The 20973-nt window shown below is 43.6% G+C and overlaps 3 protein-coding genes across 3 annotated transcripts; 2 read left to right on the top strand and 1 right to left on the bottom strand.

Moving 5' to 3' along the window:
• Positions 1 to 16: 16 nt before the first annotated feature.
• On the top strand, positions 17 to 2468 carry LOC124480528 (microtubule-associated protein RP/EB family member 1-like). The gene is made up of 7 exons (XM_047039938.1): positions 17 to 214; positions 551 to 674; positions 809 to 954; positions 1061 to 1256; positions 1577 to 1674; positions 1820 to 1972; positions 2090 to 2468. The coding sequence occupies exons 2-7, from the start codon at positions 554 to 556 to the stop codon at positions 2135 to 2137; spliced, it is 762 nt and encodes a 253-aa protein (XP_046895894.1). The 5' UTR covers positions 17 to 214; positions 551 to 553; the 3' UTR covers positions 2138 to 2468.
• A 1399-nt stretch (positions 2469 to 3867) lies between these two features.
• LOC124480655 (WD repeat-containing protein on Y chromosome-like) lies at positions 3868 to 10255 on the top strand. The gene is made up of 25 exons (XM_047040181.1): positions 3868 to 3926; positions 4057 to 4175; positions 4291 to 4394; positions 4475 to 4676; positions 4782 to 4887; positions 4995 to 5079; positions 5282 to 5397; positions 5468 to 5538; positions 5622 to 5752; positions 5868 to 5935; positions 6043 to 6191; positions 6316 to 6453; positions 6565 to 6675; positions 6792 to 7019; positions 7107 to 7177; positions 7276 to 7480; positions 7566 to 7757; positions 7999 to 8169; positions 8263 to 8478; positions 8633 to 8785; positions 8952 to 9120; positions 9291 to 9423; positions 9499 to 9676; positions 9777 to 9875; positions 9973 to 10255. The coding sequence occupies exons 1-25, from the start codon at positions 3893 to 3895 to the stop codon at positions 10183 to 10185; spliced, it is 3462 nt and encodes a 1153-aa protein (XP_046896137.1). The 5' UTR covers positions 3868 to 3892; the 3' UTR covers positions 10186 to 10255.
• Positions 10256 to 11782: 1527 nt separating this feature from the next.
• On the bottom strand, positions 11783 to 20941 carry LOC124480644 (protein SOGA1-like). Its single transcript, XM_047040166.1, has 9 exons — positions 19978 to 20941; positions 19247 to 19471; positions 18249 to 18407; positions 16693 to 16758; positions 15275 to 16522; positions 15046 to 15162; positions 14125 to 14174; positions 12805 to 14047; positions 11783 to 12644 (listed from the first exon to the last, which is right to left on the bottom strand). Exons 1-9 carry the CDS (start codon positions 20716 to 20718, stop codon positions 12504 to 12506), a joined length of 3990 nt encoding a protein of 1329 aa, XP_046896122.1. The 5' UTR covers positions 20719 to 20941; the 3' UTR covers positions 11783 to 12503.
• Between the last annotated feature and the right edge of the window lie 32 nt (positions 20942 to 20973).

The raw sequence follows: 20973 nt of genomic DNA, 5'->3' as shown, positions 1-20973 counted from the left end.
CACTTGTTCTAACAAGCAGCCCAGATCACATGGGTGGTTGTGCATTGAATGAAACTTTGACAGTCGCCGGTGAACGGCGAAATTGCAAAGTTGGAAGACAATACTTTATACATAAACCTACTAGTTTGGCATTGTGTCGGAAGTCAAATTACATAGACCAATAGGTTATTGATTCAACGAGCGCAATCAGTTGGTCTGTATTTAATAACACGATGTAAGTTCAAGATTAAAGAACTACGCTGGAAGTTTCCGTGAAAGTAGTTAGCTACTGTAGCTAGCTTAGGTTGCTACCATAGCCAATTCTTAGCAGTGTGGGTGTGGAAGTGGTAGCTAGAGAGCTATCTTGTGGGAGACATGTTGTTAGCTAGCAAGCTTCTCTGTAACTAAGTTGGCTAACTAGATCTAATCTTTATTTTGCACATTTAGTCAGCAGATATCTGTTTGTGTTCGTTGTTAAGTCCACGTGCTAACTTGTCGACTAACTTACAAATCAAACTTTGAAGATAGCTATTGCTAGCTAATATAACGGCTATTTTTCCTTTCACTCAAGAGTATGGCTGTGAATGTGTACTCCACATCTGTGACGAGCGATAACCTTAGTCGTCATGATATGCTTGCATGGATCAACGAGTCCCTACAAATTAACCACGCAAAAATTGAGCAGTTGTGTTCAGGTAAGCACCCTTAAACTGACATTTTGTGGACCAGTAAATTTAACTGATTTACAAAGTTTGAAGCCTAACTAGATTAGCCAAATAGCAAATTGTTAGCTATCAATATCATGGACGTCACTTTTGTGGTCATACAGGTGCATCTTATTGCCAGTTCATGGATATGCTGTTTCCTGGATGCCTGCCTTTGAAGAAAGTAAAATTCCAGGCCAAACTTGAACATGAATACATCCAGAACTTCAAAATCCTACAGACAAGTTTCAAGAAGATTGGGGTTGACAAAGTAAGTGTTACATGATGGTGTTTTATCTGCCTGTATTTTTATTTAGTTTGTTCGTCGTTTTTTACCTAATTGTTTAGTCACTGCTTAACATTGATTTTCAATCTAGATCATCGCTGTGGACAAGTTGATTAAAGGGAAATTCCAGGACAACTTTGAGTTTGTGCAGTGGTTCAAGAAGTTCTTTGATGCTAACTATGATGGGAAGGAGTATGACCCTTTAGCAGCTCGCCAAGGCCAGGAAACTACCCCTACGCCCAACCCTGGAGCAGTCGCAGCAAGTAAACCCAGGAAGGTCAGCTCTGGTGAGGAAGACGCTCATTATCCATTGGAAATATAGTTCTGATTACCAAGAGTAAGAGAATGTGTGTGCATTTCTATCCTAGTAAAGCTCATCGAACCTTCTGCCAAACCAGCTGCTCGTGTCGGTAAGGTGGTTTAATGGTGATGCAGGGATCTTCAGTGGTCACTAAGCTTGTCACTGAGAAAGGCCTCTTTTGAAGGACTACTAGACACTGAAATCACTGGGTTGTTACAGTTTATGTGAAGTGAGGATACAAGGGTAAAGCTAACAGTGCGCCGTCATTATTTCTCCTTTTTTGACGCTGTGATGTGTTGTTTTCAGCTCCCCTTAAGTCTTCTCAGACAGCAGCAGCAGCCAAGGCCCCACGGAGGCCCGGGACGGTGGCGGGAGACGAGGAGAAGGTGGAGCTAGCCCAGGAGGTGACACAGCAAGTGCATTTGCACTGACATTTTCTCTCCCCTCTTGAAACCTTGGATTGAATTTAATGTTATTGCAATTTGTTTATCCCTTGGTCCCTATTTTGAAGACATTTATACATGTAACCTTTTGTCCTTTTGCTTATAGGTCAACAGTTTAAAGAGCACCATTCAGGACATGGAGAAGGAGAGAGACTTCTATTTTGGAAAGTTGAGGAACATCGAGCTCATCTGCCAAGAGAAGGAGGGAGAAGGAGACCCAACGCTGCAAAGGATCATGGATATTCTTTATGCCACTGATGTGAGTGCTGAGCTTTCTTTGTATTTGTACAGTACAGTGTTCCCTTCTCTTCTGTTCTCACTGACTCCCTCACTCCCCAATGCATTTAAATCGTATGTACCGTTTCACCATTTGCAGGAGGGGTTTGTTATTCCAGATGAAGGACAAGAAGCAGAAGAGTTCTAGTGATTGTACAACTGGACCTGACTCGAATCTGTCACCTCTACTATGCACACTCATTTTTTTTACAGTCACACACAGGTTAGTTAAACACACTTCGTGTGTAATGTGACACCTGCGCACACACACACGTCCACTTTTTCAAGTTCCCTCAAGATTACATACTGTCTGCCTCCTTGGTCCTGATTGATTCTTTTGTTATGAGATTGAAAATGTTTTATTAAAAATCATTTATATTTACACTGCCTTAAAGTTTTTTAACTCTGATTGTTTTTCTTCGTTATACTGTATCTACTATGTTCAACATGTTCTCATGTCTTAAAATAATTACACAATTTATGAGCTTCTGGTGTTTCACTGGTTTATTATGTAATTCCAAGGTGTGTATTGCTGCTTCTGACATATCATAAGATGGTAGCAGACAGACATGGTCAGTATTTTGACAATTAGGCCTCATAAACATCTCCATACAACATGACTGCTACTTCCTCATATAAAGCGTAGAACAGGATGTGTGACCAAGTGCACATTGATGAAGAAATACTTCCCTCTTGTTGGTTTGTTAGTTCACAGTCATTTGAACTGGCATGTATACACAGAATAATGGCATTTTGCTTCCCTACCATGACAAACCAGGGGAATAGCAGAAGAAACAGTGGGCGAAGGTTGTGGGGATAGAAGTACACAACTTTAATTTTCTGAAGGAATAATAAACATTGGTGGCTTTTCACTATTGTGCTGTTAGACATTCAGGTTAGGTGAGGTGGAACCCTAGGAACTGGAAGTTCCTGACCACCTCCACTGTTACCTTGTTGATGGGAATAGTGGTGTGCTTACTCTTCTTCTTAAAGTCAACATTCATCTCCCTTGTTGTCTTCTGTTGATGGAGAGCTTTATGTACAGACCACACTTGCCAGGTTAGACTCAGAATTTGTAGTCATGTGATTTCTCAGCATTAAGGTTAAAACTGCCCCCCAGACATTAAACTCTGGTTTGTTTCTTGACAAGAACATTTTTTATTTGAAGAACATGTTTGTCCTCCACATTGTGTTGTCCTATCCACTAATGAATATAATGAGTAATATTGAATGCAAATACATTGTACTACAATGAAGATTAATAAACTACTTCGGTTTATTAGCTATGGTAACCATTAATATATCGATAGAATTTTTGTCGCACTATGACATACTTTATTGAACATTCTTTTCCCCTTGTGATTTGGACTGTAACAGTTGTGGATTCAAGTTTGCTAAGCCAAGCCATTACCAGAATATCTTTGTGTACTATCACAGGGACACGGGAGGATGGCCAGCACCACCAGGTGGAGTAGTTTAACAAGATGACAAATGTTACTGAGTGGATTCATAAGGACTGAGAGTCATTTAGCAAGTAATTATGGTGGATATCAATAGATTTAAAATGTAATCCAATTCCCTCTAATACATATCTACATATTTAGTTCCACCTCAGATGGGGATAAGCAAAAACTCAACACTCTCCAGGTAAATCTTGTAATTTGTAAATCTGGGAGCAGTTCTAAGCAGATGTGTAATAAAAAAACAAAACAGACTTGGTCAGGAGAGAGTGGTCCATGTTTATGGGTGTATTCTGTCTCACTAGGCTTCTGTAGCCCCTCAGCAGGGAATGGAACCAGAGCGCTCAGGAAAGGAAAGTGACCATGGGGAAAAAGTAAAAATGCCATCACAAGGCAAAGTGGAGGATCAGATCAACGATGAGCACCTCCGTCGCATCGAGCGCATGTTCAGAGAGGCAGACGTGGATGGTGGAGGAGGTGAGAGACCCACACAGATTTAATTTGTATTGCTGTCTTAAAGGCATTTCCCCCATTAACACCTGCTCATAAGATAGATGATTCGTCATTACAAAAGCTTTTCCTCTCCACTGGTTGTTTTTTCTCTCAGGGTTGAGCATTGCGCAATTCCGTGATGCAATGAAGAAAGTCATGGGCGATGTTGATGATGAAAATTTGGATATTATTTTTATGAAAGTTGACGCCAACTGTGATGGCAGTGTGGACTGGGTAAGAGGAAAACATGAATTGTCATCCCAAAGTCAGTTATCTCAGCAGTTTTTTGTGACTAAAACATTGGTCTTTCTATCAACTTGTCTCATTCAAACGTTGTGTACACGTACAGGATGAATATCTGAACTACATGCTTCTAGAGTACAGAGTGAAACACTCACTGCAGAAGAAAACTAAGCCACTCTATTTTCCCAAACCACTTAAGATTTTACAAACGTAAGTTACAGGCATGACATAATAGACCAATTCTGTTTCATGTGAGCCTTGTGTCATTTTGTGTTTTTCGGTTTGTGCAGTGGACATTGTGAGATCATAGTGAGCTTGCAGTTCCATTCCTTCCTACCCCCTGTGGGGGAGAAGAAGGGTGACTCTGGGGAGCAAGAAAGGTTCTCAGGGGGCATGTTGGGTCGCACTCATGGAGGACGCTACATATCAGTTAGCCACGATGGAATCCTGATCTTTTGGAGCGAGAGGTTCAAGATACAGCGCACCATCCATGTAAATATCTACCCCTCTCTTCACTATGGATCACAGGTTAGATGTTCGGTGTGCATTTGTGTAGCTTACAATGAATTAACTGCATCTGAATGACTTCTGCTTCAGATTGGTCAGATGCCGCACACGATTGGACAGCCTGTTTGGGTTTCGGATATGGTCTGTCTGAGCAACATTAACATGCTCTCCATCTCCTCTACTGGTCGAGATGTAGGTGTGTTGAATGTCTGGAGAATTATATGGTTCAGTTGTCTGCTGGTTGTATCAACATAGTATATGTGTGTGTAATGTGTGTGTGTTGTATGTTTGGGCTGTCACCAGAATTCTATGACATCAGTGCCAATAAGTGTGACATAGTCTTCTCCCTGTCGGAGCTGGAGGCCAACGTGATCGTAATGGACTACTGGTAGGCAGCAGCACTCCTGTGTCAACTCCACATGTTAAATGGGTTATTAATCCAGGCATTGACCTTGACCCATATGCCTCATTAACTTCTGAATGCTGCCAGTGCGATAATGAGATAATGACAAATGTATCATTTGTGCCTAGTGGACAATAATGGTCATTTGTTAGGGCAGCTCATTCTTGATTTCATGACCTCCTTTTAGGACAGATGGCAGGAAAGCTATTTTCTGCATAGGCGTTACCAGTGGCGCCATATTTATCTTTATCTCCTCCGATGTGGTGCAGAATGGCCTCTTTGACAGCACCGCCTTCAAGACAGGTACTAAGACTAAATGGGAAACAAACAGATGGGTAAAGATATTCATGTTCATGCAACCTCTACTTCTTAGGATGCAATTACCGGATTCCAGTCACAGCATTGCTCAAAAACTCCTCTAGTTTATTTCTCTGCTGTAGAGTTGTAAGTAAACAACTTTTCTCACTATTTAATACCCCTCTTCTGCATCTGTGGTTAAATGATGCCCCATTCATTTCTTGGTCCAGCCCATTCATAACGATTGGGTCTACCAGATGCGCTACATCCCAGAGTTGAACTGTATTGCCACCTGCTGTGCAGCAAGCCAAGCTGCCATGATACTGACAACTCTGCCTCACTCTTTCAAGTGTAAAGTCCAGTATGTGCCCCTTTACTTTGTTTCAAATTCAAATACATGTAGACTTACAGATACTTCCTACTTGTTTGTGGGAAATAGATTCATGTTTTAATAGTGGATTTTTTCTTATTTCTAGAACTGCACACTTTCACCAGAAGAAGGGCATACAATGCTTTGACTACTCACCTGACCTCAACATACTGGGTGTGAATAAAAATGGCACACTGAATAATTCAGAAGTTCTAACAGTATACACTATATAACAGATCTGTCACAGCTGTTTAGGGACGTGGTGTGTTTCTGGCCTGCAGTGACGGGAGGTTTTGATAGGGTGGTGAGAGTCTGGAACCCCTACCTCACCAATAAGGCCACATCCCACATGAAGGGTCATGCTGCTGGCATCACTCACATTGCTGTCAACGGCAAAGACAATCAGATCATTAGTGTGTCCAAGGACAAGGTCAGAAACCAATGTAACCTGTCCTTACCTTCACGGTCAGGTTCACTGACACTTGGCTTTATTCTCTTCCAGCAGTTCATCATGGCTTGATATAATTTTAGATTTCTCTCTCACTCCACTTCAGAATGTGCGTGTCTGGGACCTGCTGGACTGTACCTGCGTCCAGAACATCCATTCCAGAAATGTCAATTTGGGTCGCTCTTCCATCTCCAGAATCTACTACAACCACACCAGTAACACCATGGTGTTGGCTTCATGCCTTGTGTGTTAATGGTTGAAACGAACATATAGACACACACAAATACAGAAACTTGTGGTATTGGTTGAGGTCTCCATGTGTATTGTTGCGTCTTGTTGTGTATGTGTGGTGCAGGTTGGGGTTTTGCAAGGGGCAATAGATGAGGTGGACAGTTCCCAACCCAAAACAGTAACATCACATGAACAGCCACTCTGTGCTGCACTCTACAACCCCAATTTCAAACAGGTTGGTGGGTTAGTGACTGAGTTACTAAAATGTAGCTAATGTGCAGAGATGCCCCCCTCCCCAAATCTATATACACACACACACACACACACACATTTACACCCATCCTTGTCCAGGTGGTGAGTGGCTGCCATGCAGGGGTGGTGAGTGTGTGGGACATCCAGACAGGAGAGAAGGTGATGCAGTTCCAGACAATCCCTGAGCGGCCAGCAGAGATCACTGCGATGGCTTTTGATGAATTCAAGCGCCGCCTTATTACAGGCTCAAACAATGGTACCATACGCCTCTGGAACTTCAACAATGGAGCTCTACTCTCTGAAATTTCCCTGGTGGATGATCAGGAGGTTAGTTTAGACAGTGACCAGAATTACTTGTAACCTTGTTTACTCCGGAACTTATGGACGTTCTGTACTGTATTTTCTTGTGGACAGGTCACAGGGATTATATACATCAATGAGAGGATCTATGTGTCAGGCTGGGGGAAAAAAGTCATGTGGTATCTGTGAGTGATTCCTTCAAACATTCTGTAGTAAGTAAATGACCCACTTTTCTGTGTATACAGTCCTTCTATTTCCTCCTATTTGTGTGTTCATGTGTCAGTGATGCCAAAGATGAGGATGAGATGGAGTACCGTGTGTGGAATCAGTACCACTCTGAGGACATCTACTCCATGCACGCCCACAGCAGCAAGATGCTGGTGACCGCTTCCTACAGTGGTGACATCATCGTCTGGAACATCGATTCGGGTCAAGCCTTTTGCCGCTTCAACGCAAGCGAAAGCCCGTTGCCGTTAATACCCATACGAGTGAGGCTAGTGTGCCAGTCTTTACATTTGTACTGGGACCAGACAACATTTATTTTGGAAATCTGACAACATTCCCCCCATGTAGGTGAGGGACAAAGCGAGACAAGGGTCAGTTCTGAGGCCAAATGCTTGCGTGGATGATTTTGAGAAGGAATCTGAGGATGAAGACGACGTGTGGTTATGCTCCATAGCTGTCTTCCTGAAAGCCATTAGTCAGTCTGTTGACCCTCAGGTTCGACAACTCACCACTGAAACCACCCCTACCAGCGTCTTCGAGGTACAGCACAGTATGTGTGTGGTTGCTTACTGAAGGGATCCTTTTACATGTGCACTAATGAAAATGTTTACATCCCACAGCAAATTAGACAGTACAGCAACACTTTACCAGAACCTTCCCATTACAAATGACACACCATGGAACGCCAGCTTAGCCACACAGTTACTTGCAAAGTTACTCAATGTTTAGGTGTGTTTGTGTGTCTCTACAAATACTATCCTTACATCGGTGCGCCTTACAGGGACGCAGAGGTAGCATTCAAATTCCAGTCTCAGCCTGCCTGCCCCAAGCCCCCTTGGTTAGAGAAGCACGAATGACTCGAAGGGGTGCACTGGCACACAAATGCAAGACCAAGAAACCCAAAATCAACAACATGGAGGAGCTGAACAAGCCTTGTTTTGCAGTGGAGAAGGTGAACAAACAACCAACTGTGTCCTGGTAGAAGAATAACTCAGCATTTTCGAGTAACGATTCTTTCCTGTGTGTTTCCATCTGTGATGTGCAGGCACTGTTCCTGTGCACCCGAGAGCGCAGCCCTGACACTGCAGTTCTGCTCACCAGCTCAGCAGACGGCTATATCTACGCCTGGTCTGTATACCTTAGCGGGGGGCTACTGGCAAAATTCCGTGCAAGACACAAAGAGGGCTCGATCGTCACTGCCATGTTCACTGATAGCCAGAATCAGATCCTGCTCTCTGGGCACAGCAACGGGTACATCATGGTAGGGAGAGGCTGGATACACCCACACAGCTGGCATGTCTAACATTAGTTTTGCACGACCATTTGACCCCACCAGAGAAAGCACCAGGCTCAGGAAGCAGTAAAAGGAACCAAGGTGAAAAGAAATCTGGATCTTTTGGTTTGTTCCTTGGCAGGTGTGGGACATTGAAAAGTACTGTTACCGTATGTGGAGCGAGACAAGCAAGGAGAAACCAGCAAAGGAGGACACTATGTGTCTGCCGGACCTCATACCCCACTACTGTAGAGTACAGGGCCCACCAAGAGTGGTGCTGGGGCAGGAGAAAGAGGTGACTCAACAAAGTCACACATGCAGTAGATAGGTGCCTCTAAAGTGATATTGAGACTGATGTGAAAACACATTTTAGTCATTAGGTATCTAGAGAACATGTAATTATTATGAATAATATGATGATTCATGAAGTAATAGACATTGTTACCTCCCTCCCTGGCCAGATTCACAAGGGCTGGACTGTGTCCTTGATCCCCCCTGCCCTTCTGAGTTCCTGGCGTGGCCATCTGAAGAGCATTGTGCACCTGGAGTATGTGGAACGCTTTCGCCTCATAGTCACTGCCAGCCTTGACTGCAACGTCCGTCTATGGACAATTGCTGGAAAATATATTGGTTAGCTCCACCACCATTGAACACAAACTACTGTATGTATGTTGAGCCGAGTCAAACAATACTACATGAATGCTCAGTCAATGGGAGATGTGAATGTACAAAGATGTTGCTCTACCCACTACAGCGGGGGGATAAACTGTTCATTTTTCTCCCTTTTCCCCATGTCTTAGGTACATTCGGTCAGGGCATGTGGTGTGTTGGTGATCCAAGTGCCATTCCCAAGGAGCTGCCTGCGGACCTGAAGAAGGCTGGATCCTGCCAAACACTGAAAGTCCTCAATGAGGGGAAATACCCTCACTGGATGTAAGGAAGACACAATAAACAGACCCCCTTCAGGGCCAAGACAGACACAAAACTGATGTTTTGTTCTTTTCCTAGTTGTGCCAAACGCATAGTGGAGAACCTGAGAGCTCAGAAAAGGCACCAGTCAGACATAACCAAGCTTGGCGAGGCCACCCCTCTGACAGAACTGGTCCCTGCTGATCCACGGATTGTTAAGTACACAGATGAACAGGTAGAGAACACATGGACTATGTGGCAGGAGAAGGGCAAACAGGTGAGCTGAACACATCTATCTGTAACTATCTGTATCTTACTGTAATGTCAAAATACTGTTGTTAACCCCTTTCTGTATGGTTTTGTTACCCTGTCATTAGACTAGCAGTATCTTAGGACAGGCATACAAACAGAAGGTTAGACATCATCTGCCATCCTGCCCCCCTGATTTACAGACACCCCACAACAGCCATGAGCAGGTGAGTCTGCCCCCTGTAGCCTATTTCACTTTTGGATGTTTTACATGTACAGTATACTTCTATAGAGCAGTTCAATTCATGAGGTCTGTGTCTGCAGCTTAGGGTATACAACTGCATGCCCTACTCCAGTCTGCTGCCTATCATCCAGCCCCCCGTCCCAGAGCTTCTGAGGGACAGCCATCTCAGGGCTCAGGAGGGACCAGAGACAACCAAGCAAAAGAAGCCTGCCAAGCGCAGGCCCCTCACACGCTACATGGCTGTCCTGCCCAGGCCAGGCCTCAAACGCTCCCAAACCAGCAAGCCTGTTTGAGAGAATCCTGCCCAGGAGAATCTAGACATAGTCTATACATGCAACACGAATACATCACATGTTCTGCAACACACCAAGTATGGTTCTCTTTATTTATATTTTAGAAAATCCCTGCTTATGCTGATCAAGGTGACAAAAGACAGCATTCTCTGAGATAATAAGTAAAAAAAGGGCCATTTAAATCATTTTTATAGTTTTTCTGACTTTGTCCTCCTCTGTGAGAAAAAAGTGTAATCTCAGGAATTTCAGTTTCTGTTGCAGACATTTATTGAGCCCATGGTAGTATAATTCACAGTGCTATATGAATCAGGTCAAGTATCTACATTTTTGTTTCCCTTCACAAGAAAACAAAACGAATGTGTTAATTCATGTGATTAAGTTACTTAGTAGTTGGTGGTTTTTCCCAAGGTTTCAGTCTTCTCACCATCTGAGAGGGGGTGGGAGATTCATTGGTTGGTTTTATGTCAAGCTTTGACAGCCCAGGGATTTCCTCGCCTGCTTCGATTAGTCGCATCACTTCTGCGAATGAGAGGGGTTCTGCATTTGTAGTCCTATCAGTGGAACTTCCAGTGTTGCTACAATATGAGTCTGTAATTGATTCATCCTTCGATTTCTGCAGCTGTTGTTGCCCAGTGTCCCCTGTGAAGGATGACAGTTTTTCTGTCACAGACATACTTCGTCTCCACTCTTTGTACCCCTCCGAATTGATAGGCTCAACGAACCTGAAGGAGATACAATTAAAATAAAGACCACATCGTCGATAATCAAATTGGAGAAAATAAAAAAACGTGTTACTTCATATATATTCAAATATTGTACATCTAGCTACCTGTTGTAGAAGAATAGTTTAAGTTCCAATGCCTTGGCAGAAACATTGGACGTTTGAAGTGACTTCGTCCCATTCTGGAAGTTATCATCTCTTTCGAAGTCATATGATTCGAATCTAGAGTAAACATACTCCATTCCACGAGTTGAGAGGGACCAGACACATCTGGATTCAGTTATAAGTATCTCACTAATGAAATGCTATAACAAATAATCTCTCGATCTATTGTTTTTTTTTACAGTCAACAACTATTCAAGGAAACACTTGAGTGAATAGATATTACGTTTCCGAAGAGCTCCCCTAGTGGTTGTTTGAGGTCACATTTTGTATATGGCATCTGAGAGATTAGTACATTTATGTAACTATATCCAATGCATCTTAGTACTTTCAGATTGTCAGAAAGACGATTGGTAGAAAGATCAAATGTTGATCTTTAGTCTTCCAAGATCAGCTGAAGGGGAGTGTGAACATAGAATACAGCAGTCCCCCCCCCCCCCCCCCCCCCCCCCCCCCCGAAGTCCTCCTGATCATTTTTGTTTTGCCCTGCCGTTGATTGTCTTTTCAGTGCAATTCTGTGTTTTTTTCAATCTACATTGTTTTACGTGTTTGTATATTGTCGCCTACTGTATTACTCTATATAAAAGGGTGAAAGTGGAAGTTGGAAAAAAGATACTCAAGCTGCCAAGAAGCAGGAAATCTCATTAACTACTTAGTGGTTTCACCTGCTTTTTTGAGCATGTGACATAATGGCCAGCTGCCCATGTCCTATAACCGCCTATAACATATGTTATATCCTATAACATATTGCACTATGTACTGTCTTGTTGGCTAGGTTCCAATCCAAGGTGAAAGTAAGAGACTTTGTTCTCAAGACCTGCTCAGACCAAAGACCTGATAATCTCGAGGTCATGCTGACCAAGCACGTAGATAGAAGCCGGGATGTGTGTTTATTTAAACTCAGTATATCATGACACATAAGAAAAGCTTACACAGACTACAACAGTACAGTATATGCGATGAATACATTGCATAGGCCTTACAGACAACAGACAATGTTCCACAGTTATCCATCAGTTATCTGTGAAATGTATTAATATAACATTAATCTACATTAAAATGTTAATGCATGACACAGTTACAGTAAATGAACTTGCCACAGTAACATTGGTCTTTTTCTAACTGTTATAACAGAGATAAGATGTAAGCATATTGGTAAAGAAAAGTGCCTATCCAGTAAATTGGATTATACCAACATAAAAATAAAAATCATAATAGTAATAATCAAACTTTCTAGCACAATACTTTTGCACACATACTGTGTAGAGAATTTCCCTACAGTCAATAAGAGTGATGGTTTTCTGTAATTCAACCTCTTCATTTTGATACAGAATTCAGAATTCCAAATCCAGGCCTCTTGATTTCATGTCTCTCTTCTCACATGTCTCGTGGAATCCCATCAGCTGTCCAGTGTTGTGCCTCGCCTCTTTCCCCCTTACTCACAGATGGGATCTCCTGACCCAGTGACTGCTGCAGAGTATCCATGATGGGGTAGTTTGACCTGATGTGAAGGGCGTTGGGTGGTGCGAGGTGGTCGGGCAAAGCAGAAGGTGGAGTTGCACTCATAGTTCCCATCCTGAGAAGAGGCAGAGGGAGATTAAAGAAGAACAAATGGATCCAGCTCAGTAGAGCAACAAGAAATAGTATAATTGGAAGTGAAACTGTGATGTTACATAATATAAGTGATGTGATATTACATAATATATGTACATACTGTGGCTGGGGTCCACACTCACCTCTTGTGTGATGGTGTTCTGGTCTCTGTGGATGAGCCCTTTGACAGCCTGGTTTGTATTCTGCCCTTTCTCCTCCTTTTGGATTCGTCCTGACTCTTCTCTTTGCTTCATGAACCTCTGGTTTACGATTCTAGTAATACTATCATTCCTGTGCAGTGGTCCAGCTGGGGTTCTGGTGGAAGGCAAGCGCTCCAGGTTTTTCAGGCTGCTCCTTGCCTTTTGGCCCATGCCTGCTGCTGGCTTATCTGCTCGACCACTCACTCTGCGCAGAAACTCTGTTACTAATCCATAGCGGTTCGCTCCTGCAGGTTTGCTGGGGGGTTTGTTATGGTTTCCTGCATTGCTTGCATCACTAATAAGGGTGGTGCTGTTAAGTCCTTGACCACTTCTGGTATTGGTGGGCTGGCCCCAAGTTGACCTGACAGAACCGCGTTGGGATGGGCTCAGAGGCCCTTGCTCTTTAGAGGGAGTGGATATGGAGGTGTTCGAGGACGAGCTGGTGGAAGAGAAGAAAGAAGAGGGGGATGATGGGGAAGAACCAGAGTGCCTACAGTAGAACTTTGGGGAAATGGAGCCAGGTTTGGTCCTGCCAGGCATCCTTTCCAGAGACGAGGACTTGGAAGAGACCAGAGAGGAGGACCGGACCCGGGCAGGGCTCACTCTCACACCCCCCGCACTGTGGGGACCGTCCGTCTGCAGACCCACGCTCACCATCTGTGGCTGTTTTATCAGAGTCTGAGTACTTGCGCTGGCCACATTTACCACCCACCCCTCACACAACCTCCCTTTCCTCCTTTCCAGAGAACTGGAGCGGCGGACTGCCTGTCTGACTGCCTGAAAGCTGGCTGTCATCTCCTTCATGTCATCACTCAAGTTAGCCGAGAGCCTCAAGCAGCGGGGTGAAACAGAGCTTGTAGGTTTATGGCAGGGGGAGATGGTGGTAGTAGTATTTTTACCAGTGATGGGGCTTTTCTTTAGCTGAGCAAGCTGGACTCTGCGTGCAGAGGGGGGGCTGTAATAAATGCAAAGGCTGGTCCTCTCTGGAGCAGTGTGGCTTCTCTCTATGCTCATCTGGTCGAGGTCCAAGTCGGGAAAGCTGAGAGGCATAATGGGATGGTCCCAGGTCTTGAATTGGTCACCTCGGTCCAGTTGAGCAGACTCAAGACTAAGGTAACACCGGTTCTTCTGGTTCGACCCGAATGCATAGAAGTTGTGTCTGTACTTTTTTCCTTTGGGGTATGTCCTGTGAAAACAACATGATTAGACTAACCTATTAGGAGAGTGTGTGTTAGATGTAAGTGTGTTGACAAGGACACTAACCTTTCATATGCCAAACTTCTTCCCTCGTCTAAGATGGTGTGAACAGCACTCTGGAAAAACAGGCATCACATTAATTAATATTTCATGTTACTTTACAAATAGAATCAAAAAGGCTTTTTGAAAACAGCTCCCTCATGTCATATTTTGTGATTGGTCACAAATCTGTAGTGGGCTGACATAGTAGACGACTTTAGGGGATGTGTGTCTGTAGGAAATGGTGGATTATGATGTCTTAAGTAAGCAGAGCTAGCAGGAAAAACATCCATCTCCAGAGGGATAAGTCTGCTCCCAGTCCCAGATTGACCCATTAAACACTACTTTTTTGGCTACTATGGCTGCATAACAGTCTGTTTCCTGGCAACAACAACATTTTATAGTACATTTCAGTTTCTATGAATCCAGACGGATATTAATTATAACATATTTTTTTCTTCTAAGATCTGAAGATCTTGTCACATACAAGTTTGTATTAGATGTGCAGTGGACATGCACAACAGGATATGACAAATTAAATAAGATATATGTTTTATACTTGAATTTACACCACAAGCTTCAGAATCGCAGCTACATCGGACATTTAATGGATCCAACACCTTATGGGAATGATTTCACTTTAACCAACCCTTCTCTATTTTATTCTCTCAGTTACCAAACACCCAAAAATATTTGTATTACTCCCTTGCTCTATCCATATGCTGTTTGACTCTCATAATGAATGTTTTCATGTGGATGCACATGCCTGCTTTAGCTTGGCTGTAGCCCTCACAGGAGATTAGCCTAAATACGGTGCCACAAGTCCACTCATGATGCCTTTTAGCTGAATGCATACTGGGGAATCCCTTGCCAGTGAAAGCCCCTTAGCTTGGCTCACACACACACGCACAGACACAGAAAAGGACAAGCATCAATAACCGTCTTTACCTCAGTCACCTCACTCTGTGTACCCATGGTCTCTTGGTCAGTCAGGTTCTCTTCCTGCAGCTCTGATCCTAACTCCAGCAACACGCCCCGCAGTAGATGCATGGCTGTGCCTCGGACCTAAATCAAAGGACACAATACAAACATTTGCCATTTGGAACATTTACTAATTAATGTCTACAGAGAGTGAAACTATAAATGTACTTGTGCTTAAGGTGGAATATCTTCTCACCTCCTTGCTCTCCAGCAAGTTTCTCTTGCCCACACACCGTTGGTGGAGAATCCAGAGTATCTGCAAGGTGAGACGCACTACTGGGTCTCTGCAGGTGTTAAGGTGGTTCCACTGAGATAAAGGTCCCAATTCCTGCATTGCTTCCTCTTCTTTTTCCATCACTTCTGCTATACCCAGGTCTTCAACTGTCTCCTTCTTTTCTGGTGTACCTAACATGTTTTTAGTATCCTTATAATTCAGAGCACTTGCTCTAGACAAAACTGTCACAGCATTACTATCCCAACCCCTGTCAACTGCCTGGTAGAAAAGCTCATTCTGCTCTAATCCTGATGACATTACACTCTCCATTTTGCCTACAAAGGCCATCAACATGGACTGCAGAAGCTCCAGAGCCCCAAATAGAGGCTCTTGCTGGGGTGAGTCTAGCCCTTGGACCTGGGCTTTACTTTGAGGATCTATCTCTAGCCTGGGAAGATAAGGAGATAGTAGAGGGGAGCAGTGTCCATTGTTGACTGGTGTAGTCAGGAGCTGGAGAGCTGAGCATACGAGGCTAGCATGATCTCGCAGGTCAAGGAGGGCTTCAAGGTCTTTCTCACTGAAGCAACTCACAGCCATTCGGCCTCGTTTATCAGAATCATTCTCTTGGCTATCCTGTTCCCCTCCTACAGGCCCCTCCCGAGTGATCTGGCTTTGGTCAAACATCCTTTCAACCTGTGATTGGTTGTTGTTACTAAAATGAAGCTCCATATCAACCTGAGAACATTCGAGCACCACACTCTCTTTCTCCTGTTTCCTCTCCCCATCTTGAAACTGTGTGTACTCCCTCCTCAACTCGTGGTCCTTTTTCTCTCTGTCACTCCCTTGAGCTGCTAAGGCCAGGTGTTCCCCAACACCTTCCTGTGGTTCCTCTTGCTCCTCTCCTCCTCCTCCTCTCTCCCTAAGGTCACTCATTTCTGCCCTCATGCCGCGGTTCTCCACCTCCAGCTCAACTATGCGACGGCTTAGCAGCGTGGCCTCCTCTTCAACAAGACGCAGGTGAACTTTGACCTCCGTCTCCCTGGCGTAGGGGGAATTGGAGGAGCCCTCAGAGGATTGGTTGGTGCCTATGTCACCGTAGATTGAGCGGTATCTGGTCAGCTCCTCGTGCATTTTTTCACATTCAAATGCTAACTTGGTCAGCTTCTTGCACATGAGAGCAGATTCCTCCTTGGCAAAGTGGAGCTGGCACTTCAAATCAGCACTGTCATCCTAGATAAAACAAGACTTTATGGTTCTAAAGGAAATTTGCCATGGACATATCCGGAATAAGTACCCAGAAAAATCTCCCTAGTCAGTACTTACTGGAAGGCTTGAATTACATAAGGTTTTTAGGTAATAAACAGTAAATTATTGATCACAAAGTCATGCCCAACCATTACCTGGGGAGAGAGCTTCTTCTCAGTTTTGTTAGTTGGCGATCTGACACTTCTTCTCTTCAAAGAACTCTGAGAATTCAAATAAAGATCATTCTAAGAATTGTGTTGTACCATTCACAGCATAATTTAGCACCCCATAGATGTTAAATGTCCAGTATAAAAAATCTGCTAATATTTGATACCTCTCCTGTCACTTGTGGTAACATCAATTATAAGTTATTCAAGCTTGTAGAATAAAATAAAACAAAAAACATAATAATAAACCTTGAACATTCTGCTATGCAGATGTAATGGTCAATCAATCTCTTATGAATGCCCCACAATCATTTATGAGGTTGTGTCGGGCTATGTACGAGAGGAATGTATGCCAGAGGAATGCAGACCGTCTGGGTCTACAGGCACTTTGCTATGAATCCTCAGCACCCTAAAGGTTGTTATGGGGAATAATTGCAAATATCCACCATGAATCAACCATATCAATATGTGCACTGTAACAGAACGAGCCCTGAAGCTATAAAATACCATCCATGAATAGTTATATCATGTGGCGCATATGTCCATTCACTCAGCAAGTAAAAAGAACATTTAAAATGAAGTATATTTGCAAGTGAGATATATCAGCAACAAACGTAGGAAGTTTGTAACCCATTATTATACAGTCTGGTGTTGGGGATCAAGCTCTATAAACTGGGTTACACAGTCAAGTTTCTGTGGCGGCAGTTGTTAGGTTAATTCTCCTTCACATTTCTGCAGACCAGGCTCCCTGGTCGTAGTCTGCCTAGATTAGGTAATGTAAGTGGATTTCCCGGTCAGGATCAGAGGGACTAGCAGCTGTCTCAGATGAGCGGACCAAGCTAGGCTGAATCCAAAGCACCGAATCCTGGATTAAAGCAAACACGTGCTACTGGATGGTACCACAAATACAAACACTGAGGCTTCTCCATGGCCAGGATAGAGGCCATAGATGGATAGAAAGTGAGACTGAAACAATGACGTTAACCAAAAATGTATAGTATATTGTTCAGTTAATTGTTGTAGGTCAGTGTGCCAGAGCCTAAAACAAAGACCTTTGGATTCGATACAACACTGTGATCTAGATTTAGCCTGGCTTAAACATGTTTAGAGAGCGACATTTGATCTATTTCAGTCGATCTTTCTCCCTCTGTCTCTGTTGCCACTGGAGAATGTCAGCTGTGCCCCAAGTTCAGACTTCGGCATGCCATAGAGCTTCGCCCCACCCATGCAGCAGTCAACTCAGCTGCTGGGCCGTGCCCCTGACACATAGACTGGGGTTCCAGACCAGGGTCATCTGTCACCTCATCTCTCTTCAGAGTAACAGCAGGATGGAGCAGCTGTGAAGAATAGGGCTCTGGCCACAAACAGTACTGCAGCAATGTTGTATTTATATCTCTGGAGATCTTAGAGATCCTCAAGCAATTAAGCAAGTAAGAATTGTTTATTCAGCCTCTGATCCTAATCTTCCTTACTGGGAACTTTAAAATGAGAAAGTTCCCCATCCGGGAACAATTGCCTACTCCCTATTTTAAATAGTATAGTACCTCTCTGGCTTTCTCCATTTCGACCTGAAGAACTTGCTTGCACACCTCCAGATCTTGTAGTCTCTCCCGTAGGCCCTCGTTCTCCCACACCAGCTGGGAATTCTTCTGCATCACTGACTCTAACTCATTGTGGAGGCGAACGGATACACTCTTCGCCACCTGTTAAACACATAATCGTTTTTCACAGGCAATGGATTGTCAAAAAGTGTTGACCAAGGGTACAAAATACAAATGTCTTTTTACTGCCCTTGCTGTCTCATTTTTTGAAGTGTCCTTATATCTGATTTACAAGATCTGTTGCCTCATTCCTTTTTTCAAAGCCGCAGCATTGTTCTGACAGTGTACCACTAAATAAACCTTCCATTGATGACTTACACACAGGGTATGCTGAAGTAATTACAGAAAGGTATTCAGCACATGATTTCGAATGGGAGTCTATGAAAAATGTTATCTAAGTCACCCCTGAGATAATTTGGTAGGAATATACATTGTGAGTTTCTGTAGTAAGACAGAGGGGCTTTGGCAGGGAGATCAAATCTCATGTAAACTGCTGGTGGCCATTCTAGCACAATGCACAGTTGCATAAAGATAAAAAGTACCATGGGGAAACCCACATGAAATCAAATCAACTCAACTCAATACCTACACAAAATTCTATTCTGAGGAAGACTCATGGCTCATTGTAATTGCAATAGAACAGGATGCAATAAAGATTCATTTTGTACTTGCAGGCATGAGTGGAATGTAGCATGCTTTAAATAAAAAATTAAAGTAAAGCTGAGTCATAGAATTGTCAATTACAGTTCTGGAATGTGTACACAGGAGTCATAGGAATAGGATATGAGCAAGACAGTGGTTGACATTCTATTGGATAACAGTGAGATGCAGACCAGATGTTTATGAGACCACAATGATCTGGAAATGTGAAGTCTCCTAATAAGCTCCAAGCACTTAACTAAACAGCGAGACAGGCTGACACACACACACAGGATCCTAACCTTCATATCATGCTCCAAGGTTCTGACAAGCTCTCCATCCACCTGTCCTGTTTGGGCTACCCTGATACTGCGTCGCTCAGCCTTGCGCAGTCGGTACTGCAGGATGCGACACATCTTGTTGGCCTGGTCTAGCTGCAGCCGCAGATCCTGCAGTTGGTAGACCTCCTCTTCCATGAACATGTCCCGCATCTCCAGCATCTCACAGTGCAGCTCCTCCATCTCATCCTAAACAGGGAGGGCAACACATACCATCACCACCTTGTAATCATAATGTTACCAGTTATTAATCAGTAAATCAGGGAATATTTTATTAGTAGATTATTAATGTATTTTTATGTACAGTTTTATGTTAAAGTTATTTCATCCTTCCCCCTAATTGAATAACATGTAGAAAATAAGTGTTGCCTAAACTCAAAATGTGCTCTACAAAACCATTTCAAACGATAGAAGAAGTCTTTGAAAGGTTTCAAAAACTGTGGTTTCAATCTTTTGACTTTATAGATCTGTAGGTAGGCTACTCCTGTAGCTTACGTGACTTTTTATATCAGGATGCCCTTCGTTGTCACGCAGTCCCATGTCAGTAATTAGGGATGACATGAGAAAGCAAGCCTAATCGGCTCTTAAATTAGATCGAACAAGCAATGCCACGTGTAATTGTTGTCTTGACATTATAAAGATATTTAAAATGACATAGATTGAGGCGGATCTAATCACAGAGATCAATTTCTTACTTTTAAATATTCATTTTCTGATCTCAAGTCATCCACCTCTCTGACAAGATCTTCGGGAGTCTCGCGTAAGAGTTCCCCAGTTAGGTCAGAATATCCTGCCACAGACACATCCAGTGATGGGAGCGAAGCAAGTGAATCTCCACAACATCCAGAAGAGTTATAACCATCTCCTCCAGAGTATATAGCGTTTTCTTGCCACGTACACGTGGACGGGATACCTTCGTTCCTCATGTCGGGCACACGGGTAAAGGGATCTCCACTTGAGGTATCTAAAGCTCTCCCATCTGAAACACTCAAATCGGTGTCGCTGCTATGAGTGTCAGGGGAAAGTTTATTTTCCTCAGATGTGCAGTCAGAAATTTCAGAACTACTGTCGGAGCACGAGACCTTTCCGGATATGCAACCAGAATCTTTGCTCAAGTCCTCAGAAGCATTGCTGGCATCAGAGAGTTTCCTTTGCGCGCTTTGATGCCTTTGTCCTTCGGTGGCAACCAGCGCACTTTTCGCATGTCGCTTCCCTTTCTCTGCTTTCCTGTCCTTACCACTGACACACCGAGTTGCCAGAGTGCCATTAGTTCCAACTGTCTTGATATTGGTACATCTCTGGGCATCTTTGGGTTGTACCGTGGGTGGGATTCGGTTCTTCTTTTGACCACCGCCATGAGTTTCTTCTTGAGAATTTGGCTGCCTCAGGCACCGGTGCGTTTTCGGCGGCGCACTGTTGTCTCCGGCTCTGTTCATTTCTTTCCCGTTTACTCTCAGTTTGAAATAATTGCTTAGAAGTGTAATTTATCTGGTCTTAGGCCCTATCCCTTTGATGTTAATTTTGAATACGTTGATGTAGGTAGAACATCCTGACGTTTTTGGTCAGCCGCAAAATTCCACTGTGGGACGCTTGTAGGCCTAATAGGTGGGGCGCACGCACGCATCCATTCCATGCCTTCGGTGTCTCACCGTCTGTTGGCACAGCGATAAACCAGGATTCTGGCTTATAAT

This window comes from Hypomesus transpacificus, chromosome 18 (genome assembly GCF_021917145.1).
Source record: "Hypomesus transpacificus isolate Combined female chromosome 18, fHypTra1, whole genome shotgun sequence".
NCBI classification, from domain to species: domain Eukaryota; kingdom Metazoa; phylum Chordata; class Actinopteri; order Osmeriformes; family Osmeridae; genus Hypomesus; species Hypomesus transpacificus.
The sequence above is the reverse complement of the archived record's forward strand: the minus strand, read 5'-3'. Positions and strand labels throughout refer to the sequence as shown.